The sequence below is a fragment of the Phoxinus phoxinus genome (genome assembly GCF_949152265.1).
Source record: "Phoxinus phoxinus genome assembly, chromosome: 1".
NCBI classification, from domain to species: domain Eukaryota; kingdom Metazoa; phylum Chordata; class Actinopteri; order Cypriniformes; family Leuciscidae; genus Phoxinus; species Phoxinus phoxinus.
The window spans coordinates 24,507,518-24,529,628 of NC_136876.1; the positions used below are offsets into that span (position 1 = coordinate 24,507,518).

The 22,111-nt window shown below is 38.3% G+C and overlaps 3 protein-coding genes across 5 annotated transcripts; 2 read left to right on the forward strand and 1 right to left on the reverse strand.

Moving 5' to 3' along the window:
• Positions 1-1,728: 1,728 nt before the first annotated feature.
• Positions 1,729-4,882, reverse strand: LOC307006849 (heat shock 70 kDa protein). The gene is made up of 2 exons (XM_079628295.1): positions 4,731-4,882; positions 1,729-4,207 (listed from the first exon to the last, which is right to left on the reverse strand). Exon 2 carries the CDS (start codon positions 4,185-4,187, stop codon positions 2,256-2,258), a length of 1,932 nt encoding a protein of 643 aa, XP_079484421.1. The 5' UTR covers positions 4,188-4,207; positions 4,731-4,882; the 3' UTR covers positions 1,729-2,255.
• Positions 4,883-6,306: 1,424 nt separating this feature from the next.
• LOC306996111 (heat shock 70 kDa protein-like) lies at positions 6,307-9,261 on the forward strand. Of its 2 annotated transcripts, none has more exons than XM_079608249.1 (2): positions 6,307-6,483; positions 6,972-9,261. In XM_079608249.1, the coding sequence occupies exon 2, from the start codon at positions 6,999-7,001 to the stop codon at positions 8,928-8,930; it is 1,932 nt and encodes a 643-aa protein (XP_079464375.1). In that variant the 5' UTR covers positions 6,307-6,483; positions 6,972-6,998; the 3' UTR covers positions 8,931-9,261. The 2 variants fall into 2 exon arrangements, with proteins under 2 accessions (XP_079464375.1, XP_079464376.1); XM_079608250.1 differs by having other exon boundaries at positions 6,318-6,483; positions 6,976-9,261.
• Positions 9,262-10,908: 1,647 nt separating this feature from the next.
• On the forward strand, positions 10,909-13,785 carry LOC307002266 (heat shock 70 kDa protein-like). Of its 2 annotated transcripts, none has more exons than XM_079619718.1 (2): positions 10,909-11,012; positions 11,491-13,785. In XM_079619718.1, exon 2 carries the CDS (start codon positions 11,518-11,520, stop codon positions 13,447-13,449), a length of 1,932 nt encoding a protein of 643 aa, XP_079475844.1. In that variant the 5' UTR covers positions 10,909-11,012; positions 11,491-11,517; the 3' UTR covers positions 13,450-13,785. The 2 variants fall into 2 exon arrangements, with proteins under 2 accessions (XP_079475844.1, XP_079475845.1); XM_079619719.1 differs by having other exon boundaries at positions 11,495-13,779.
• Positions 13,786-22,111: the final 8,326 nt, after the last annotated feature.

The window sequence follows — 22,111 nt, forward strand, 5'->3', positions numbered from 1 at the left end:
GTTTGAGCTTTCTCTGATATCACAAGGCCAGCTTGGTGTAAACATTCTGGTTTCACACACTTTTGTTTTTGTTTTTTTTGCTCAGCAGGTGCAACTTCGAATTGATACACGTCACCCGCCGTGGTAAATATTAAATAACATTAAGAAAAGAAATATTCAGTAAATAACTTCTTTTTTTGAGAATGTTCAATTTATGATGGGTGGAATCAATCATTTATATATCTTATTTTTAATCATACGTTCAATGTTTTGACCCTTTCATGCATGAATTATGATAATCTTAGTCAGGATTTTTTTTTTGTGTGTGTTTTTATTGCTCTTAGGGGTCATGCCCTAAGATCAATAAAAACACGTAGGAAAAAAACTAAAAAAAAAAAAAAACTTTTTAAGTTTTAATTATTAGAATTATTATTTTTTTACACATATTTTTCAAAGAGATTTTCAGATGTCCACTTGAGAGGAAGCATGGGTTTATGGTTTAAACCGAAGAGATACTGTATTAAACATAATACAGTAATAACACAGCGATATTGTGTATATTTAACTAATAAAATGATATAAAATGAAAACTATCAAATAAGCATGTGAAACAAAAACATGTGAAAACTATCAAATATATACAAAAAAATATAAATGCGAAATATTGCAAATGCAATTTAACTTCATACAAGTTGAACTTCGCGTATCTTTGATATCAGAACATAAGGACGTGATTCCAGAGATCTCTACAGCCTGTCAAAGTACAACAGAAACCAACTCAGATTCTCCCTCCATGTGTACCAGAGTATGTCAATTTATTAGCTGATAATTTTGATTATGTGAAGATTATGTATCAAGATGGACACATTTCTAACATAGCTCTCCTCTGAGAAAACCTAATGATCAGGTGTTTTCAATCACATTACGTAACGCACTATTAAGTAACATGTAATGTAATCAATTACTTTTTTGATGTTACGAGTAAAGTAATGCGTTACAAGTAACGTGCATTACGCAATCAGATGTTTTTAATTATCTAATTTTTAATCGATTTTTTAATGGTTTTGGTAATAGCTAAATCAATATTTTGTTTATTCATTTATTCAAATCAATTTTTCATAAAGAATTTTCCTTTATGAAAAATGTATTTGAATAAATGAATAAATAAGAATATTGGTTGGAAATATTGGTATTGGTATTCTTGGTGATTTTGACAGCTGAAGACAGATAAAAGAGATATTAACAGCAATGTAAAAAGGATTTTTCGAAGTTGTAAATAAAATGATTATTGAAGTAGCCTACCTGTTTTGCAAGAAAAACTATTTTCAGATTTTCACAATTAATGTATTGTTACTTGCTGTTTCTCTAATAAATTGTCAAATTTGCAAGCATTTCTGAGTGAAAATTGTTGTACACTTTTTTTCTTTTTTTTTACTGGAAACTGTTGATCATCACCTTTGTTGAGTGTTGACATCTGTGTGTGTGTGGCTGTTGCATGATGTCATACTTAGTGAAAATACTCACTAGTCCCTCTTAAGATAGGAACATTTCATAAAGTTTAGTCTTTAAATACTTTAGAGTAATATTTTCATTAACAGGATTTGTCTTGCGGTCTTTAGGGTGAGATAGATACATTTGTTTACCTTCATCTAACACAATCAATTTTGTACCTTCTTCTAACAATACATTTTTTTACCTTCATCTTAAATAAAAAAAGACCTCATTTTTTAAAAACACAATATAGCATTTCTTTTTTCATCTCTTCATTATATCTTCACAATACATTATACAACTCTAACCAGGAAGAGTTCAGTAAACACCAGGTTCAGTAAACTTGTTTGAAATCTGTTGCAAAAGATGCACCTTAAAAAGTAGAATGAACAAAATAACTCAGCTGAACTTGTATTAACAAATTAAAAAAGTGCATCATGTTTTATATTATCATTTGGTTGCAAGTGTGCTTGCGAAGAGTGTAAAAAAGAGAACACTTTACACATGTAACTGCTATAACTGAAAAAAAGAAACTACATGACTAGACCTTCTGAATGAGAAAACATTTAATATTTAATAAAAAAATTTTTTTCATTGTCCATAAAAGATAATCAGGCTTGCATTATTTACATCGTAACAGTATATACAAATTGAGTACATAAAATACAGTGGTTTATGGTTAATAAATAACAAAACAGGACTATTAAAGCAGCAATGTCATTTAAAAAATCCTTGCTCAAAGTTTAAGTGAGTTCTAACTGACACATGACATATAGTCCATAACTTTAATCCACCTCTTCAATAGTTGGTCCCTGGGAAGCGGCCCCTGATCCGCCACGTGCCTGAGCTCCACAGCCTCCAGCTGGCATCCCTCCCTGATAGAGCTTAGTGATGATTGGGTTGCAGACTTTCTCCAGCTCCTTCAGCTGATGTTCATACTCCTCCTTATCAGCCAGCTGGTTGTTCTCTAGCCAGCTGATAGCGGCGTTGCATTTGTCAATGACTTTCTTCTTGTCATCCTCACTGATCTTGTCTTTCAGGTTCTCATCTTCTACACTGCTCTTCATGTTGAAGGCGTAAGACTCCAGGGAGTTTTTGGCAGCAACCTTCTCTCTTTGCAGATCATCTTCAACTTTGTACTTGTCTGCGTCCTGCACCATTCTCTCAATCTCCTCTTTGCTCAGTCTGCCCTTGTCATTGGTGATGGTGATCTTGCTCTCTTTTCCAGTGCTTTTGTCCACCGCTGACACATTTAGGATTCCGTTGGCGTCAATGTCAAAGGTCACTTCAATCTGCGGGACTCCGCGTGGTGCAGGTGGAATTCCTGTGAGCTCAAATTTACCCAGCAGGTTGTTGTCTTTGGTCATGGCCCTCTCTCCCTCATACACCTGGATCAGGACACCGGGCTGGTTGTCTGAGTAGGTGGTGAAGGTCTGGGTCTGTTTGGTGGGGATGGTGGTGTTGCGTTTGATGAGGGCCGTCATGACTCCACCTGCAGTCTCGATGCCCAAAGATAGTGGCGCAACATCCAGCAGCAGCAGGTCCTGGACATTTCCAGATGTGTCGCCCATGAGGATGGCAGCTTGCACCGCTGCACCATAAGCCACTGCCTCATCTGGGTTAATGCTCTTGTTCAAGTCCCTGCCGTTGAAGAAATCCTGCAGAAGCTTCTGGATCTTTGGGATTCTTGTTGATCCACCAACCAGAACGACGTCATGGATCTGAGACTTGTCCATCTTGGCGTCTCTCAGGGCTTTCTCCACAGGCTCAAGTGTTCCCCTGAAGAGGTCTGAGCACATCTCTTCAAAGCGTGCTCTGGTGATGGACGTGTAGAAGTCGATGCCCTCGTACAGAGAGTCGATCTCAATGCTGGCCTGAGAGCTGGAGGAGAGGGTTCTCTTGGCTCGCTCGCACGCTGTTCGCAGCCTCCTCAGTGCCCTCTTGTTCTGACTGATGTCCTTCTTGTGCTTCCTCTTGAATTCTTCTACGAAGTGATTCACCATGCGGTTGTCAAAGTCCTCGCCACCCAGATGAGTGTCTCCGGCTGTGGCCTTCACCTCAAAGATGCCATCTTCAATGGTCAGGATGGACACGTCAAAGGTGCCTCCGCCCAGGTCGAAGATCAGGACGTTGCGTTCTGCTCCTTTGCCTTTGTCAAGGCCGTAGGCGATGGCTGCAGCCGTGGGCTCGTTGATGATTCTGAGGACATTGAGCCCAGCGATCACTCCAGCGTCTTTAGTGGCTTGCCTCTGCGAGTCATTGAAATAGGCAGGAACTGTGACAACTGCATTTGTCACCTTCTGCCCCAGATAAGCTTCAGCAATCTCCTTCATCTTCACCAGGACCATAGAGGAAATTTCTTCAGGATTAAATGTCTTGTTTTCTCCTTTGTATTCGACTTGAACCTTTGGCTTTCCGCTATCACTGACGACTTGGAAGGACCAGTGCTTCATGTCAGACTGCACTACTGGGTCATCAAACTTCCTGCCAATCAGCCTCTTGGCATCAAACACGGTGTTGTTGGGGTTCATGGCCACCTGGTTTTTAGCTGCATCTCCAATGAGCCTCTCTGTGTCAGTGAAGGCAACATAGCTGGGTGTTGTTCTGTTCCCCTGGTCATTGGCGATGATCTCCACTTTCCCATGCTGAAACACCCCCACACAGGAGTAGGTGGTGCCCAGGTCAATTCCAATGGCTACTCCTTTTGCTGATGACATGTTTGGTTACTAGTAAAAAACTATTAAAACACAAAAAAGAACAATAAGAATTTTTCTAAATGTATAAAAAAAATGTGTCCAAAGAAAATAGGTTTTGTGCTCATACAGTATAAAAGTTACAAAAAGTTTTTCTTAATGCAAAAAAAAAAAAAGTGTAACAGTGAATATAGTGGCCAGTTGCATAAACTGCTTAGACTACTCTTACAAATTAGTCATCGAATTTTATTTTTTCAAGACTGGACCTATTTTTTTTTTAAGTTACATAAAATGGTAGATCATTCTAATTTGAATTCAAAATTCACTTAAATCTTGGTAAACTGCTAGTTGGTCAAACTACACAGGTGGCTACGTTTATGCAACTAACCTGGCCCCTGCTTGTTTATTCAGGAGAATATAGACTAGCTGTCTGCATGTAAAATATAATTTAAGTAATATACAAAGCTAATATTGAAACATATTAAGTAGATGGATGAGTAGATGAGTAGTAGGCTACTACACAATGCATTTAACCTAGACCCTAAAGTAAAATAAATGTAGACTTACCGTAGAGTGATTATTCAATCAAATTAATTTACACCTCGTCGCGGAAAAAGTCAATATAGACTGGGGTTTTTTATCGCTTAATTGCTCACAGATCGCTCTTCTTCGGATGAGTTTCGTTTTCTGCCACACACCCGCTCTTTAAATACACCAGAGCGCGCACCCGTTCAAACTCTATACACTTCTGGAAAAGTCCAGTGAAATCAGACCAATCAAAACAGAGAAAGCGGCAGCGTCACGTCAGCTGTCACTGAGAGGAAGTTTCTGGACGCTTCCAGAATTGTGCTGTGAAATTACGCCAAACAGAGAAGAAAAGTCAAATGAATTGCAATGAACTATAAAAAGATGTCTTTAGCTGTCATAATTGAGTGCTTGATAATTAGTGAAAGATGAACAAAGTGGGGTTTATAGTCTGGTCACTTTATCGTAGACTAAGATAAAAAATAAAATGGCATTAGGCCTCCCTGCAGTTATTAAACAAGTATTTTATATAAGAGCTTAATAGTGCTTTTAACTATCTATGGTTTAAGTTTGTAAATCGCGTAATGATTGCGGCGCCTGATGAGTTAACTGATCATGATCGTTAAAAACATTGAGTAAACAATATATTCACTCCAAATTGAACTTTTTGTTTGGTTTATGTAACGTTATGTAGGCATCAATTTCACAGACTTAAATGTCAAGTTATTTGAATATGGCATCTTGTGTTATTCCAGTTTGGAGTAAAGCTTGAAGCTTGATGCTTCCCCCCAGGGCAACACGATTGTTATAATAAAATATCAGACAGTTATTAATGATGGAATAAACTATAATTTGTATAAAGAAAAAATTCTCAACTGTACGCATTGAATAGGCTAATTGTATTACATTATAACATTTGAGAAAGAATAATGAGTGAAATGGGAGAAAAACAAATAACGCCCTGAATGCACTTCACAGTGACCTCTGTTGACAATAGAGCAGAATGACACAACGTGCCACAAAGTCACAATGTTCCAGAATCATCCCCGCAGTCATACAGAAGTGTAAAACTTAGGGTAAATAACAAAAAGAAAAAGGGAACATACAAAGAAATACAGGTAGGCTACTTAAAAGGACAGTTCCCACAAAAAATAATTCTGGAATGAAATAAATAAGCTTGGCTAGACACATTCTCCTATGAAACTTTTTTATTAATTGTAAGTTATTTAATTATTTGGACAGTTTAATTAAACATCGATTTTAATTCACAAAGATAACACTATTGGTTATTTCTAATTACAATATTTATATTACAAACTTATTTTTTTATGGCATTCGAAGTTCGAACATAATTGAAATAAAAGTTTCTACATGAGTAGCCTTACTAGCCTATAATCAAAGCATATACATTACTGCATTTCCTCACGGACTTAAGTATAAAGAGTTACAACTGTTCAGCGTTTACGAGATCACTGAAATGTTATGACTTCATATCTGGTCCCAGTCCCACTCCCAACAGAAACCTCCAGAAATAGCTAGAGCAGGACTATGATGATACAGCGTAGTGGGTGGAGCCATTCCGCCTGTGCTGATTTTTGATTGGTCGAACTCGCTGGCGCTTTCGAGAAACTTCAACAGGGCTGTGTAAGAGAATATAAAATAGGACTGTGGCAGTGCTTCGTTATAAACTTCGGGATAGTTCGGAACATTGTGGAAAGAGCGACACAGCGAAGTGTGCCATCTTCTAGACAACGAGCCACAATACGCCTGCCACAAAATATCTAAATCATAAAAGGTAAGTGGAAAATTAATTTAAACTAGCCTACAACTGTTCTTTTTCTATTGAGTTTATATACTTACGACATAAACTTGTACATTTACCACTATATCAGACATGAAATGCTTGCAGTAAATCATTTTGTATAATATACTACTTATCTGTTTCATGATTAAATGTCAACAAAAATATGTGATGAAGAGCCAACTAATGAATTAATAACCTACTTAAGAATTGATTTACGTTTTTAACAAAGAATTATATTTTACTATGTAGCCTATTATATTTAGTCCTATTATACATTATTAATAATAATAATATGGTCTTCTCATTTTTTCAAATAATTAGTGTGAACAATTAACATACAAAAATAAAAAATGATAAAGAGACAATTATATTAGGCTATATATATACTGCAATAATATATTAACTGCATAATATTAATTTCATGGTTACAATTTAGCGGATTTACATGGTAATTTTCCTATTTCTTTTGCTTGTTGAAGACAGGTAGACATTAAAAGAACCCAAACATGTCATCAGCAAAAGGAGTAGCCATTGGAATTGACCTGGGCACCACCTACTCCTGTGTGGGGGTGTTTCAGCATGGGAAAGTGGAGATCATCGCCAATGACCAGGGGAACAGAACAACACCCAGCTATGTTGCCTTCACTGACACAGAGAGGCTCATTGGAGATGCAGCTAAAAACCAGGTGGCCATGAACCCCAACAACACCGTGTTTGATGCCAAGAGGCTGATTGGCAGGAAGTTTGATGACCCAGTAGTGCAGTCTGACATGAAGCACTGGTCCTTCCAAGTCGTCAGTGATAGCGGAAAGCCAAAGGTTCAAGTCGAATACAAAGGAGAAAACAAGACATTTAATCCTGAAGAAATTTCCTCTATGGTCCTGGTGAAGATGAAGGAGATTGCTGAAGCTTATCTGGGGCAGAAGGTGACAAATGCAGTTGTCACAGTTCCTGCCTATTTCAATGACTCGCAGAGGCAAGCCACTAAAGACGCTGGAGTGATCGCTGGGCTCAATGTCCTCAGAATCATCAACGAGCCCACGGCTGCAGCCATCGCCTACGGCCTTGACAAAGGCAAAGGAGCAGAACGCAACGTCCTGATCTTCGACCTGGGCGGAGGCACCTTTGACGTGTCCATCCTGACCATTGAAGATGGCATCTTTGAGGTCAAGGCCACCGCCGGAGACACTCATCTGGGTGGCGAGGACTTTGACAACCGCATGGTGAATCACTTCGTAGATGAATTCAAGAGGAAGCACAAGAAGGACATCAGTCAGAACAAGAGGGCACTGAGGAGGCTGCGAACAGCGTGCGAGCGAGCCAAGAGAACCCTCTCCTCCAGCTCTCAGGCCAGCATTGAGATCGACTCTCTGTACGAGGGCATCGACTTCTACACGTCCATCACCAGAGCACGCTTTGAAGAGATGTGCTCAGACCTCTTCAGGGGAACACTTGAGCCTGTGGAGAAAGCCCTGAGAGACGCCAAGATGGACAAGTCTCAGATCCATGACGTCGTTCTGGTTGGTGGATCAACAAGAATCCCAAAGATCCAGAAGCTTCTGCAGGATTTCTTCAACGGCAGGGACTTGAACAAGAGCATTAACCCAGATGAGGCAGTGGCTTATGGTGCAGCGGTGCAAGCTGCCATCCTCATGGGCGACACATCTGGAAATGTCCAGGACCTGCTGCTGCTGGATGTTGCGCCACTATCTTTGGGCATCGAGACTGCAGGTGGAGTCATGACGGCCCTCATCAAACGCAACACCACCATCCCCACCAAACAGACCCAGACCTTCACCACCTACTCAGACAACCAGCCCGGTGTCCTGATCCAGGTGTATGAGGGAGAGAGGGCCATGACCAAAGACAACAACCTGCTGGGTAAATTTGAGCTCACAGGAATTCCACCTGCACCACGCGGAGTCCCGCAGATTGAAGTGACCTTTGACATTGACGCCAACGGAATCCTAAATGTGTCAGCGGTGGACAAAAGCACTGGAAAAGAGAACAAGATCACCATCACCAATGACAAGGGCAGACTGAGCAAAGAGGAGATTGAGAGAATGGTGCAGGACGCAGACAAGTACAAAGTTGAAGATGATCTGCAAAGAGAGAAGGTTGCTGGCAAAAACTCCCTGGAGTCTTACGCCTTCAACATGAAGAGCAGTGTAGAAGATGAGAACCTGAAAGACAAGATCAGTGAGGATGACAAGAAGAAAGTCATTGACAAATGCAACACCGCTATCAGCTGGCTAGAGAACAACCAGCTGGCTGATAAGGAGGAGTATGAACATCAGCTGAAGGAGCTGGAGAAAGTCTGCAACCCAATCATCACTAAGCTCTATCAGGGAGGGATGCCAGCTGGAGGCTGTGGAGCTCAGGCACGTGGCGGATCAGGGGCCGCTTCCCAGGGACCAACTATTGAAGAGGTGGATTAAAACACCTCATGAACTGAATGGTGCAGGGACTCCTTTTTTTACACCCCTAATGCTCACACCTTTCTTCAGTCCAAAAATGTAATGTAAACCATCATATCACTGCATAGTATTAGTTTACTCCATCTGCTCTTGAAAACATTTTGCTACTAAACAAAGTGCTCTGCAACTTGACATTAATTTAGTCAATATGTTTTGACTTAAAAAAATAAGCTTGACATTTTTAAGAGGTGATTTTACATTATTTTTCATTCATGTTTTCCTAAAGTTACATGTTGATAAATGTTGTGGTATATGTACTATGTAAACTATGTAAATAAAATGTTTAATATTTATTTCAAAAAGTGTTGTCGTTTTTTTATGTACTCTAAAAATAAATCTAAACAGTGACTTTATATTTCTTCAAATAAATAAACAAACAAACCAGTAGATGGCATTCTCAAACAAGAGTCAGGCAGTATCCATGTATTATGGACTTGTCACATTGCATATATCAAATGAATATCTATCAAAAATGACTACAGGCCATAAAGACTGACATAATAACACAAAATGCACCGAGATTATAACCAGAGTTGAAGGAGCAGATTCACTGATGACTTTGGGCTAAATGGATTTGTATCTTACACATTTATGCTGCAGTTACTGACATAAGCAGCAGGGGGCAGTACGTACTTACTGTAAAACAGACAAACACAAATCCCTCTGTCGTATTTCCTGGAAGGCTTTGAACCCAGGCATGAGCACAGCCAAAAAGAGACTATGACATTATCTTCCTCGACTTTAGAGACTGATCCCTGCCTCATCCAAACACCCTTCCAATACTAATTAACTGGCTTCTTCGTGGAACAATCCCTCACACATACATCAGATGTTTAATGGAATTATGCAATTCATCTAGACTAGAGTGCAACACCATCTGGAGTTACTAAAATGATATTGAATGTCAAATTGTAGCACACATTGCAAAGATGCACAAAAGTACATGAGGTGACTCTTACTTTTACTGCTCATATCCTATTTCAATGATTCTGTGTTATATGTGTGAAGTTATTGATGTTCAATACATCCTCAAGATTAAGTACACAGGTGACACTGTTCACCATGGCCACGTGACTGCAAACATGTATATGACCGTTTATACGTATGACTAATAAATTGACAAATATTCAGAGAAAACACAAATTATCTCTCTTTTTTTAAAGAAAGAAGAATTTTTAAAAAAGTGATGCCAACCATCCACAGTTTCACAATGACGCGAAAGAACCATCTAGGATTCAAAGAACCGTTCAGTGAACAGTTCTTGAAATAACCTTTTTTTTGTGTGTGTGTGTGATGATGATTTTTAATAATCTTAAAAGACTTTTCCACTATATAGAACCTTTTGGGTATAGTGGAAAGTTTTTATTGATTTGAAAGGGTCTTCATGGAACCATATTCCAACTAAAGAACTTTTATTTTAAAAAGTGTAGCAATTAAATACATATTTTAAACAAGTGGCATAATGTTGATTATTACAATAAAATATTTAAATTATTTAAGTAAATTACGGATTTAATATAGGAATTTGTGAAAGATTTAAAAGCAGAAATGTGAAGCTTATACTTTTAGAAAAGAACTTACATTAATTAATCTGTTAACACTTGTGTATTAATTGAGCTGTAAAATAAATTATGTTTAAAATAATAAAGCATATACATTACTGCATTTCCTCACGGACTTAAGTATAAAGAGTTACAACTGTTCAGCGTTTACGAGACCACTGAAATGTTATGACTTCATATCTGGTCCCAGTCCCACTCCCAACAGAAACCTCCAGAAATAGCTAGAGCAGGACTATGATGATACAGCGTAGTGGGTGGAGCCATTCCGCCTGTGCTGATTTTTGATTGGTCGAACTCGCTGGCGCTTTCGAGAAACTTCAACAGGGCTGTGTAAGAGAATATAAAATAGGACTGTGGCAGTGCTTCGTTATAAACTGCGGGATAGTTCGGAACATTGTGGAAAGAGCGACACAGCGAAGTGTGCCATCTTCTAGACAACGAGCCACAATACGCCTGCCACAAAATATCTAAATCATAAAAGGTAAGTGGAAAATTAATTTAAACTACAACTGTTCTTTTTCTATTGAGTTTATATACTTACGACATAAACTTGTACATTTACCACTATATCAGACATGAAATGCTTGCAGTAAATCATTTTGTATAATATACTACTTATCTGTTTCATGATTAAATGTCAACAAAAATATGTGATGAAGAGCCAACTAATGAATTAATAACCTACTTAAGAATTGATTTACGTTTTTAACAAAGAATTATATTTTACTATGTATTATATTTAGTCCTATTATACATTATTAATAATAATAATATGGTCTTCTCATTTTTTCAAATAATTAGTGTGAACAATTAACATACAAAAATAAAAAATGATAAAGAGACAATTATATTAGGCTATATATATACTGCAATAATATATTAACTGCATAATATTAATTTCATGGTTACAATTTAGCGGATTTACATGGTAATTTTCCTATTTCTTTTGCTTGTTGAAGACAGGTAGACATTAAAAGAACCCAAACATGTCATCAGCAAAAGGAGTAGCCATTGGAATTGACCTGGGCACCACCTACTCCTGTGTGGGGGTGTTTCAGCATGGGAAAGTGGAGATCATCGCCAATGACCAGGGGAACAGAACAACACCCAGCTATGTTGCCTTCACTGACACAGAGAGGCTCATTGGAGATGCAGCTAAAAACCAGGTGGCCATGAACCCCAACAACACCGTGTTTGATGCCAAGAGGCTGATTGGCAGGAAGTTTGATGACCCAGTAGTGCAGTCTGACATGAAGCACTGGTCCTTCCAAGTCGTCAGTGATAGCGGAAAGCCAAAGGTTCAAGTCGAATACAAAGGAGAAAACAAGACATTTAATCCTGAAGAAATTTCCTCTATGGTCCTGGTGAAGATGAAGGAGATTGCTGAAGCTTATCTGGGGCAGAAGGTGACAAATGCAGTTGTCACAGTTCCTGCCTATTTCAATGACTCGCAGAGGCAAGCCACTAAAGACGCTGGAGTGATCGCTGGGCTCAATGTCCTCAGAATCATCAACGAGCCCACGGCTGCAGCCATCGCCTACGGCCTTGACAAAGGCAAAGGAGCAGAACGCAACGTCCTGATCTTCGACCTGGGCGGAGGCACCTTTGACGTGTCCATCCTGACCATTGAAGATGGCATCTTTGAGGTCAAGGCCACCGCCGGAGACACTCATCTGGGTGGCGAGGACTTTGACAACCGCATGGTGAATCACTTCGTAGATGAATTCAAGAGGAAGCACAAGAAGGACATCAGTCAGAACAAGAGGGCACTGAGGAGGCTGCGAACAGCGTGCGAGCGAGCCAAGAGAACCCTCTCCTCCAGCTCTCAGGCCAGCATTGAGATCGACTCTCTGTACGAGGGCATCGACTTCTACACGTCCATCACCAGAGCACGCTTTGAAGAGATGTGCTCAGACCTCTTCAGGGGAACACTTGAGCCTGTGGAGAAAGCCCTGAGAGACGCCAAGATGGACAAGTCTCAGATCCATGACGTCGTTCTGGTTGGTGGATCAACAAGAATCCCAAAGATCCAGAAGCTTCTGCAGGATTTCTTCAACGGCAGGGACTTGAACAAGAGCATCAACCCAGATGAGGCAGTGGCTTATGGTGCAGCGGTGCAAGCTGCCATCCTCATGGGCGACACATCTGGAAATGTCCAGGACCTGCTGCTGCTGGATGTTGCGCCACTCTCTTTGGGCATCGAGACTGCAGGTGGAGTCATGACGGCCCTCATCAAACGCAACACCACTATCCCCACCAAACAGACCCAGACCTTCACCACCTACTCAGACAACCAGCCCGGTGTCCTGATCCAGGTGTATGAGGGAGAGAGGGCCATGACCAAAGACAACAACTTGCTGGGTAAATTTGAGCTCACAGGAATTCCACCTGCACCACGCGGAGTCCCGCAGATTGAAGTGACCTTTGACATTGACGCCAACGGAATCCTAAATGTGTCAGCGGTGGACAAAAGCACTGGAAAAGAGAACAAGATCACCATCACCAATGACAAGGGCAGACTGAGCAAAGAGGAGATTGAGAGAATGGTGCAGGACGCAGACAAGTACAAAGTTGAAGATGATCTGCAAAGAGAGAAGGTTGCTGCCAAAAACTCCCTGGAGTCTTACGCCTTCAACATGAAGAGCAGTGTAGAAGATGAGAACCTGAAAGACAAGATCAGTGAGGATGACAAGAAGAAAGTCATTGACAAATGCAACGCCGCTATCAGCTGGCTAGAGAACAACCAGCTGGCTGATAAGGAGGAGTATGAACATCAGCTGAAGGAGCTGGAGAAAGTCTGCAACCCAATCATCACTAAGCTCTATCAGGGAGGGATGCCAGCTGGAGGCTGTGGAGCTCAGGCACGTGGCGGATCAGGGGCCGCTTCCCAGGGACCAACTATTGAAGAGGTGGATTAAAACACCTCATGAACTGAATGGTGCAGGGACTCCTTTTTTTACACCCCTAATGCTCACACCTTTCTTCAGTCCAAAAATGATATGTAAACCATCATATCACTGCATAGTATTAGTTTACTCCATCTGCTCTTGAAAACATTTTGCTACTAAACAAAGTGCTCTGCAACTTGACATTAATTTAGTCAATATGTTTTGACTTAAAAAAATAAGCTTGACATTTTTAAGAGGTGATTTTACATTATTTTTCATTCATGTTTTCCTAAAGTTACATGTTGATAAATGTTGTGGTATATGTACTATGTAAACTATGTAAATAAAATGTTTAATATTTATTTCAAAAAGTGTTGTCGTTTTTTTATGTAGGCTACTCTAAAAATAAATCTAAACAGTGACTTTATATTTCTTCAAATAAATAAACAAACAAACCAGTAGATGGCATTCTCAAACAAGAGTCAGGCAGTATCCATGTATTATGGACTTGTCACATTGCATATATCAAATGAATATCTATCAAAAATGACTACAGGCCATAAAGACTGACATAATAACACAAAATGCACCGAGATTATAACCAGAGTTGAAGGAGCAGATTCACTGATGACTTTGGGCTAAATGGATTTGTATCTTACACATTTATGCTGCAGTTACTGACATAAGCAGCAGGGGGCAGTACGTACTTACTGTAAAACAGACAAACACAAATCCCTCTGTCGTATTTCCTGGAAGGCTTTGAACCCAGGCATGAGCACAGCCAAAAAGAGACTATGACATTATCTTCCTCGACTTTAGAGACTGATCCCTGCCTCATCCAAACACCCTTCCAATACAAATTAACTGGCTTCTTCGTGGAACAATCCCTCACACATACATCAGATGTTTAATGGAATTATGCAATTCATCTAGACTAGAGTGCAACACCATCTGGAGTTACTAAAATGATATTGAATGTCAAATTGTAGCACACATTGCAAAGATGCACAAAAGTACATGAGGTGACTCTTACTTTTACTGCTCATATCCTATTTCAATGATTCTGTGTTATATGTGTGAAGTTATTGATGTTCAATACATCCTCAAGATTAAGTACACAGGTGACACTGTTCACCATGGCCACGTGACTGCAAACATGTATATGACCGTTTATACGTATGACTAATAAATTGACAAATATTCAGAGAAAACACAAATTATCTCTCTTTTTTTAAAGAAAGAAGAATTTTTAAAAAAGTGATGCCAACCATCCACAGTTTCACAATGACGCGAAAGAACCATCTAGGATTCAAAGAACCGTTCAGTGAACAGTTCTTGAAATAACCTTTTTTTTTGTGTGTGTGTGTGATGATGATTTTTAATAATCTTAAAAGACTTTTCCACTATATAGAACCTTTTGGGTATAGTGGAAAGTTTTTATTGATTTAAAAGGGTCTTCATGGAACCATATTCCAATAAAGAACTTTTATTTTTAAAAGTGTAGCAGTTAAATAAATATTTTAAACAAGTGGCATAATGTTGATTATTACAATAAAATATTTAAATTATTTAAGTAAATTACGGATTTAATATAGGAATTTATGAAAGATTTAAAAGCAGAAATGTGAAGCTTATACTTTTAGAAAAGAACTTACATTAATTAATCTGTTAACACTTGTGTATTAATTGAGCTGTAAAATAAATTATGTTTAAAATAATAATTTATACAGTTTTTAGGGATTTAGGCTTTTCGTTTACAACTTTGTTGTAAAATTAATTATAAATTTACACAGAAAAGGTTAGTAAGCCATTTTCACACTAAAATCGTTCTATGATGTCCTGTGGTGATACACTATTGGAAAATATTTTAACATTTATGGATTGGCCTCATTCACTTTCCTTGTGACTCACTGTAACCCAGAGTTGTTGTCTTTTTAAGAAAAGAAGGGGAAAGTGGACATTTTTGTGGCAATCAACATTATGCCACAAATGCTTTCAATTGAACTTAACTTGTATTGAACCCAAAATACTCCTTCAATGCTACTGAAGCTATTAGTTTTAGTCATAAGTAACACATTCAATCGTCTTTGTAACAGCTGCTGATGAGTTATAATGATGAGCACTGTTATTATGTTGGCATCAGGCATGTGTGTTTCTGCTGTGACAGTAAGCCATGAATGTGAGTGTCAGGCCACTACGTGTGAAATGCAGCATTTCAAACCCTCTCCCTAGTTTAAATCAGTGTCCATGGCATGACAAGGACGACCCTTTTGGGGGCAGAGCATTCCAATCAAAACATGACCCACCACAAAAAGTACAACCTCAAGCATGGAGGAACATTAAAACAAAAAAACACCACATCAAAAACAGAGCGGGACAGTAAAGAGGATCCATGTACACATATAGCATGGACGCATGGCATGTTCTTAAAAAACATCCTAGCTCCTTGATCCCCATACATATACAGTACATTTAGCTGTTTGTTTGTCCATATAACCCTAAATATAATCTTAATTGTATGGGAACAAATATTGTAACTCTATAATGGACAGGACAACTGCACTGACAGGACAACTTAATTTATTATCAGACAAACAGATGCCCATACTCACACCCAAACACATGCAGAATGCATATAGTTCACCTCTAAGTTGATCCCAGTGTTTCACATACTACAACCACATATACATGCTTACGCTCATAAAACAAACTAATACACACACTAGATTTTTTTTTAAATAAATGGCATTGAATATATAGCATTAAGTGTTAGTAATGCATAGTAATTATGGTACAATAGTAACTACATGTAACGTGTAAAAAGGATACTGTAAAATAAAGTATAATTATTCGTTAAACAGCATTTTAATTAAATTGAATAGATTAACCTGTCAGTCTTTGTCCATTTTAGTTTTATTCTTTGTTTGTGTAAAAACAGCTACATTGTTGACTGGCCAGGCTGGTCAATGTAGAAATTCACGTAACAAAGCTTGCCTAAAGTGCATTTTCATGATTACAAAACCAGCTAAAAAAAAACAGTTTTAGAACATCGTATACATTAACTGGCAATACAAGACTATTCTAATAAATGTAGCAGTTTTTTTAAATATTTTGCAGTAACATTTTTAAATGACACCAGTTATGCATTAACTTTGCATTAACTAAGGAGCATCAGCAGACGTGAGGTGCACATGCTCATTCTGCTGCTGCTGGTGATGCTTATAGGATGTTTATAATGATTAGCTGCTACAACAGCACATTGGTGGACCCATCCACTTAGGTGAAAACATCAAGCGTTGCTAAGAAACAATACTTGTGGTTGGGCCTTGTAAGGCTACAGCCTGCAGCAGAGCAAGAGGTCGACACCCCTATAGCCGAGCTAAATATAACCTGGAGAGTAGAAAGAGAGAGAGAGAGAGAGAGAGAGAGAGAGAGAGAGAGAGAGAGAGAGAGAGAGAGAGAGAGAGAGAGAGAGAGAGAGAGAAAGAGAGAGAGAGAGAGAGAGAGAGAGAGAGAGAGAGAGAGAGAGAGAGAGAGAGAGAGAGAGAGAGAGAGAGAGAGAGAGAGCGAGAGAGAGAGAGAGAGAGAGAGAGAGAGAGAGAGAGAGAGAGAGAGAGAGTTTTTTGAGTTAGAGTGTTGGGCTTTCTTTGGGATATCCTCTGCCCTCTCCTCTTTCAAGAATACCCAAGGACAACCCTCGCTATTATTAATAGCGGTAAGAAGCTGTTCCCACAGAAATGTTCCTTCACTGTAAAAGCTGATAACTGTTTTTTCACAGCTGTGACATCTGATGTACCCAACAACCTACATATATAATGTTTGTCCCTGCTTTTATGACGGCCGGTGCATCTTTTATTCCATAGAGCGAGATGTGTCAAAACACATTAAATCATAAATGGTTTCAAACTTAAATAACAAAGGAACACGTTTTATTGCATTAGCTGCTAAGTTAAATTGGGAATAAAATGTAGGCTACAATATAACACTTGTGTAACCTAATGTAGATTAAGTAATATTAAATAATATTTTTCATAAAAAAAAAAAAATTAGTTTAGAAGTTGCCGCATGAGCACTTTAGATTATTTGACAAAACATTTTTAGGGGCAGCAAAGCAAGCAATACATCCCTTCTTAATGTAAATGTAAAACATCATTGTTGTAAAAAGTGCTTTTCCGGGTCCATCCAGATGATCTTATGAATGTATGCACGTGCCTTCTGCGTGTGAAGCCTATATAGAGGTGTTAGTCATTAAAGACCGGATTACGGCACCATACTTTGGAGCCAGAGATTCAAATAACCAAGAATAGGGACAGTGCTGAGAATTTAACACCATTCCTGTCCAACACCTGTCACACACTTGTTTGGCACACACACATGTACACAACATACTGTACACGTGTGTAAAATGACATTGGCCTCTGCATATGGTACACTCTTAAAAATAAAAGTTCCAAAAGGGGGTAAAAAGAACCTTGTTTGGTTTCCAAAAGAACCATTCAGCGAACAGTTCTGTTTTCTTAGTCTAAAGAACATTTGAATAATCTAAAGAAATGTTTTCCACCATAAAGAACATTTTGTAGAATGGAAAGGTTCCATGGATGGTAAAGGTTCTTTATGGAACCATTGATGCAAATAACCTTTATTTTTTACTATATTCATGTTTATTTATGAATTTAAAAAGTGAATGAGAAAGAAAGGCCACATTAATCACTTAAGGAATTTGTCAGTTGCAGTTAACTAAAACTCTAACAGCTGAACCACTGTCCCAAGCTGTTGTTCCCCCTTATTGTCCCATTTGTTACTTTCTCTGATTCCACATGTGCACATTTTTTACTCTTTCACTTTTTCTTCATACTAGTTTCGCTATCTCCATTCTACACTCCTCTCACTCGCCACTGTATATATTTAACCTTCAATTCATCCCTGCATCTTGGCTTTCCTGAGTCCCTCTTCTCTTTCCCTTGATCCGTCTTCCTGTCATCAGCAGCGTCTCTGTATGTTCCGCAGGGCAAGTGTAGACCTAAAAGGGAAGACACATACACAATGACAGAGTTACAGAAGGATAAATATACCCATAAATCCAGGGAACTTTATTTCTTAAATCTTTTGGCACTAACCTGTCAGATCCATGTGAACTGACTCTTTCCAGTAAAACATCATATTATGTCCTGCTATTCCCACTGAATGAAACCATTTCTATCAAACTTCCTGTTCATAAAGTCCAAGTGCTTTGCCATTTTGTGCACTGCTATCTTTCACACCTAGCAGCTGGTTTACTGATAACATGTAATGATATTTCATAAATATTTTCTACACACACACACACACACACACACACACACACACACACACACACACACACACACACACACACACACACACACACACACACACACACGTGTATATATATATATATATATATATATATATATATATATGGCACTGTTTTATTCCCCAAAATATTACATTTTTGTCATTTTTGACAACTAAATTAGATATTTTGTAATTTTATATAACGTATATAATGGCACTGTTTTATCTCCCAAAATATTTAATGTAGTTGTCAAAAATGTATTATATCCTTCATAAAAAGGGGTCGGGGTATTATAATTCTTTATATTGGGTCACCATTCTCACCATTGGGTCACCTGATGGAGTTTTTCGTTTCCTTGCCACTGTTGCCTTTGGCTTGCTCAGTTGGGGATATTCAATTTAATGAATCAATAGTAATATTGATTAGCATTACCAAACATGGACGTTTTATTATTATTTTAATTTAATACTGTGAAGCTGCTTTGATGCGATCTGTATTGTGAAAAGCGCTATATAAATATTCTTGACTTGACTTGACTTGACTATATAGAAATTAGTTTGTCATTTTGAATATAAGAAAAAGTCCAATGACTCTGAATGATAATTTTTTTTCCAGCTATGTGAAACATGCTGCAACATGAGCACAGACATGCCAGCAGCACCGGGACACATTCTGTGGGACGACAGGGAGGCACGTCAGAATCATGACACACAAGCACACCTGATGGGGCCAGGGTCAGAAAGGGAGCAAGGGGTCAGAGTTGAAAAGTCACAGAGAGTCAGTGGTGAAAAATAGTTAAAGTACTTTCAAAAGAATGAAATAACAGGTGAAAGACAAATGAAACACACAAGGATGCATGAGACCTGTGTGTGAACTTCAACATTGGCTAAGAATGGCTAAATTATCTTCTGTAACCCTCATGCTCTTTTCTTCAGCAGCACTGGAGCTGTGGCGGGAGCAAAAATCCAACAATTGGGTTGAGCTGCTGCTGGTCCACATCACTCAGATCTATTTATACAGGACACACACAACTGCAGCTCAATCTACAGTTACACAAGTACCAAAAGAACCATCAGCCCCCAACGACACAGACAAGAGTGTCTAGTTCCACTGTGACACATAACAATAGCTGAGAACAAGTCTTCACGAAACATTTCAGTGGGAGAGGCAAAGAATGGTTTTCAGAGACTGACCATTGTAGACCAGCATTAACATGCTATGTTAAATAATTTTTTTTTATTGTGGACAGTATTTTTTTATTTATTATTTATATACTATTTTATAAATATATTGAATTAACGTTTATTTTTGTATTTTCAGTTTCATTGATATTTTGTCATATTATTCATTTTTTATTTTTCCGTTTAGCTTTAATTCATATTTATTTCAGGTTAATTAGTTTTATTAATTTCACTACTTAAAATTAGAAAATTAGAAAGTTTTTCTATCTAATATATATATTTTTTTGGTTTAGTTAACGAAGACTACTTTAACTGTTATAGTCTTAATTAAAAACAACAACACGATATGTTCTATAAAGTGTGCTGTCTTGAAAATAAGGGAAAGAGTGATAGAGTGAAAAAAGTAAAGAGATGATGAATGAAAACATTTTCAGAAATGATCATCAATTGTATTGTTTATCCTGTAATAAAACATGAATAAGACATTTACTTACCCATCTGACAGTCTTAATGCTCTGGTGAGCTTGACTGTGTAATGCACATTGGACTGCATGACCAAGTGCCAAAACATAAGAATTATATATTTTGAATGTTCTGATCCAATCTGACTTCTGACCTGTAATGCTAGATGGAGTTTTGGTTCCTTGCTACTGTCGCCTTCGGCTTTTGCCTTGCTTAGTTGGGGAACTTAATATTTAACAATATTATTGATCTGCCTGCATTGACACCGTTGTATGAGAACTGAACTGAGCTGGACGATGACATCACTGTTTTCTCCAGAGCGGCTGTACAGATAAATGAACTAAATTAATAACTTGTTTACAGCAGAAATGAACAATCACTGAACTTACTTAAGCAGGAATATGACACTATTTTCTTCTAGATCTGCTGTACAGCCAAAACAAACTTTGTTTCATTATTTTCCTGGTATCACTGAAGCTGTTTTGAAACAATCTGTATTGTGAAAAGCGCTATATAAATTAAGGAGACTTGACTTGTGCATTAGACCTGTGCAAATAATGTAGCCAATTAAACTGAATAAATATACTAAACACAGAGAATTTTTTTAATTGTTGTCCATGTAATGGATTTAGTTTCAGCTGACATTGGAATGACAGAGTGAACCCACTCTAAATCAAATGGTCTGCAAGATTGAAATGACCATCATTTGTCATTTTTGATGTTTTAAATTATGATGCCAAATGTCTTAACCCACTCACACAATATCATTTTAAACAACTAAAGATCTCCACTACACAATACAGTGGGAAAAGAAGAAATACTAAATGCAAAAACTTGTTTGTCCTACTTTATCCATTGCTTTACTTTGTTTACCCCAAGCTTTTAATTGAAAGCATTGCATTTGAAAAAAAGTTTGAAAAAGTTTTTTTTTTAAAGAGGAAAAGATAAAGAATGGGCATTAAATGGGCTAAAATCACATGGTGGTTTCTTCTTGTCGGTGAATTGATTTGACAAAAACTATTTAACCAGTCATCCATCTCTGTCAAGATAAAAGATCTATAAACGTAGAGCCCTCATTTGTAACTTAATCCACCCCCCCCCTTTCTTCCTTCTTTCTTTATGCACTCTTGCCAATTAATCCCTCCTCAGACTGTTTTACAGCACACTTGCCATGTCTGAAGTGCTGCTTTACCCTCACTCACTTTTTCCATAACTGTCCATCCCTGGTGCTAATCCTCTCTGAGGATGGAGACCTGACACTCTTCATACATTTTCAAACGTACCCTCACATTATAGTTCTTATAGAATGGATAGATATTTTACTCCCGTACCACATAATTGTACCACATAATTATAACAAAGTCCTGCAAGTTTTGAATCCCCACAAAAATCCAAGTCCTTGGTCATGCATATCAACATCCCAAAATCATTTGAGCTATCATTCATCTGACCCTCCCCACCATCACCATCACCATCCCAACACCACAATTCCCCATTCACCGTCTCCATTCCCCTGTTGGTGCATGTTCCAAAAACAGACCCCAATTTTAACCCCGCTTTCAAGGCTGCTCACTCCCGCTGCAGTTGTCACCCAATTGCTCCAATCATATCTCTTCATCTCTTTTCACAATGCCTTGCCCCTTCCCCACCATATTTGTAATATCTCAGCCAATAGGGTTCCTCCTCTGGGTGTGACCTGGGCGATGGTTTGCCTGGTGTCTTTATAAAACTCTAC

Excerpts from the sequence above, each read along its gene's own strand:
- LOC307006849 (XM_079628295.1), bottom strand. The coding sequence starts at position 4,187 with ATGTCATCAGCAAAAGGAGTAGCCATTGGAATTGACCTGGGCACCACC.
- LOC306996111 (XM_079608249.1), top strand. The coding sequence starts at position 6,999 with ATGTCATCAGCAAAAGGAGTAGCCATTGGAATTGACCTGGGCACCACC.
- LOC307002266 (XM_079619718.1), top strand. The coding sequence starts at position 11,518 with ATGTCATCAGCAAAAGGAGTAGCCATTGGAATTGACCTGGGCACCACC.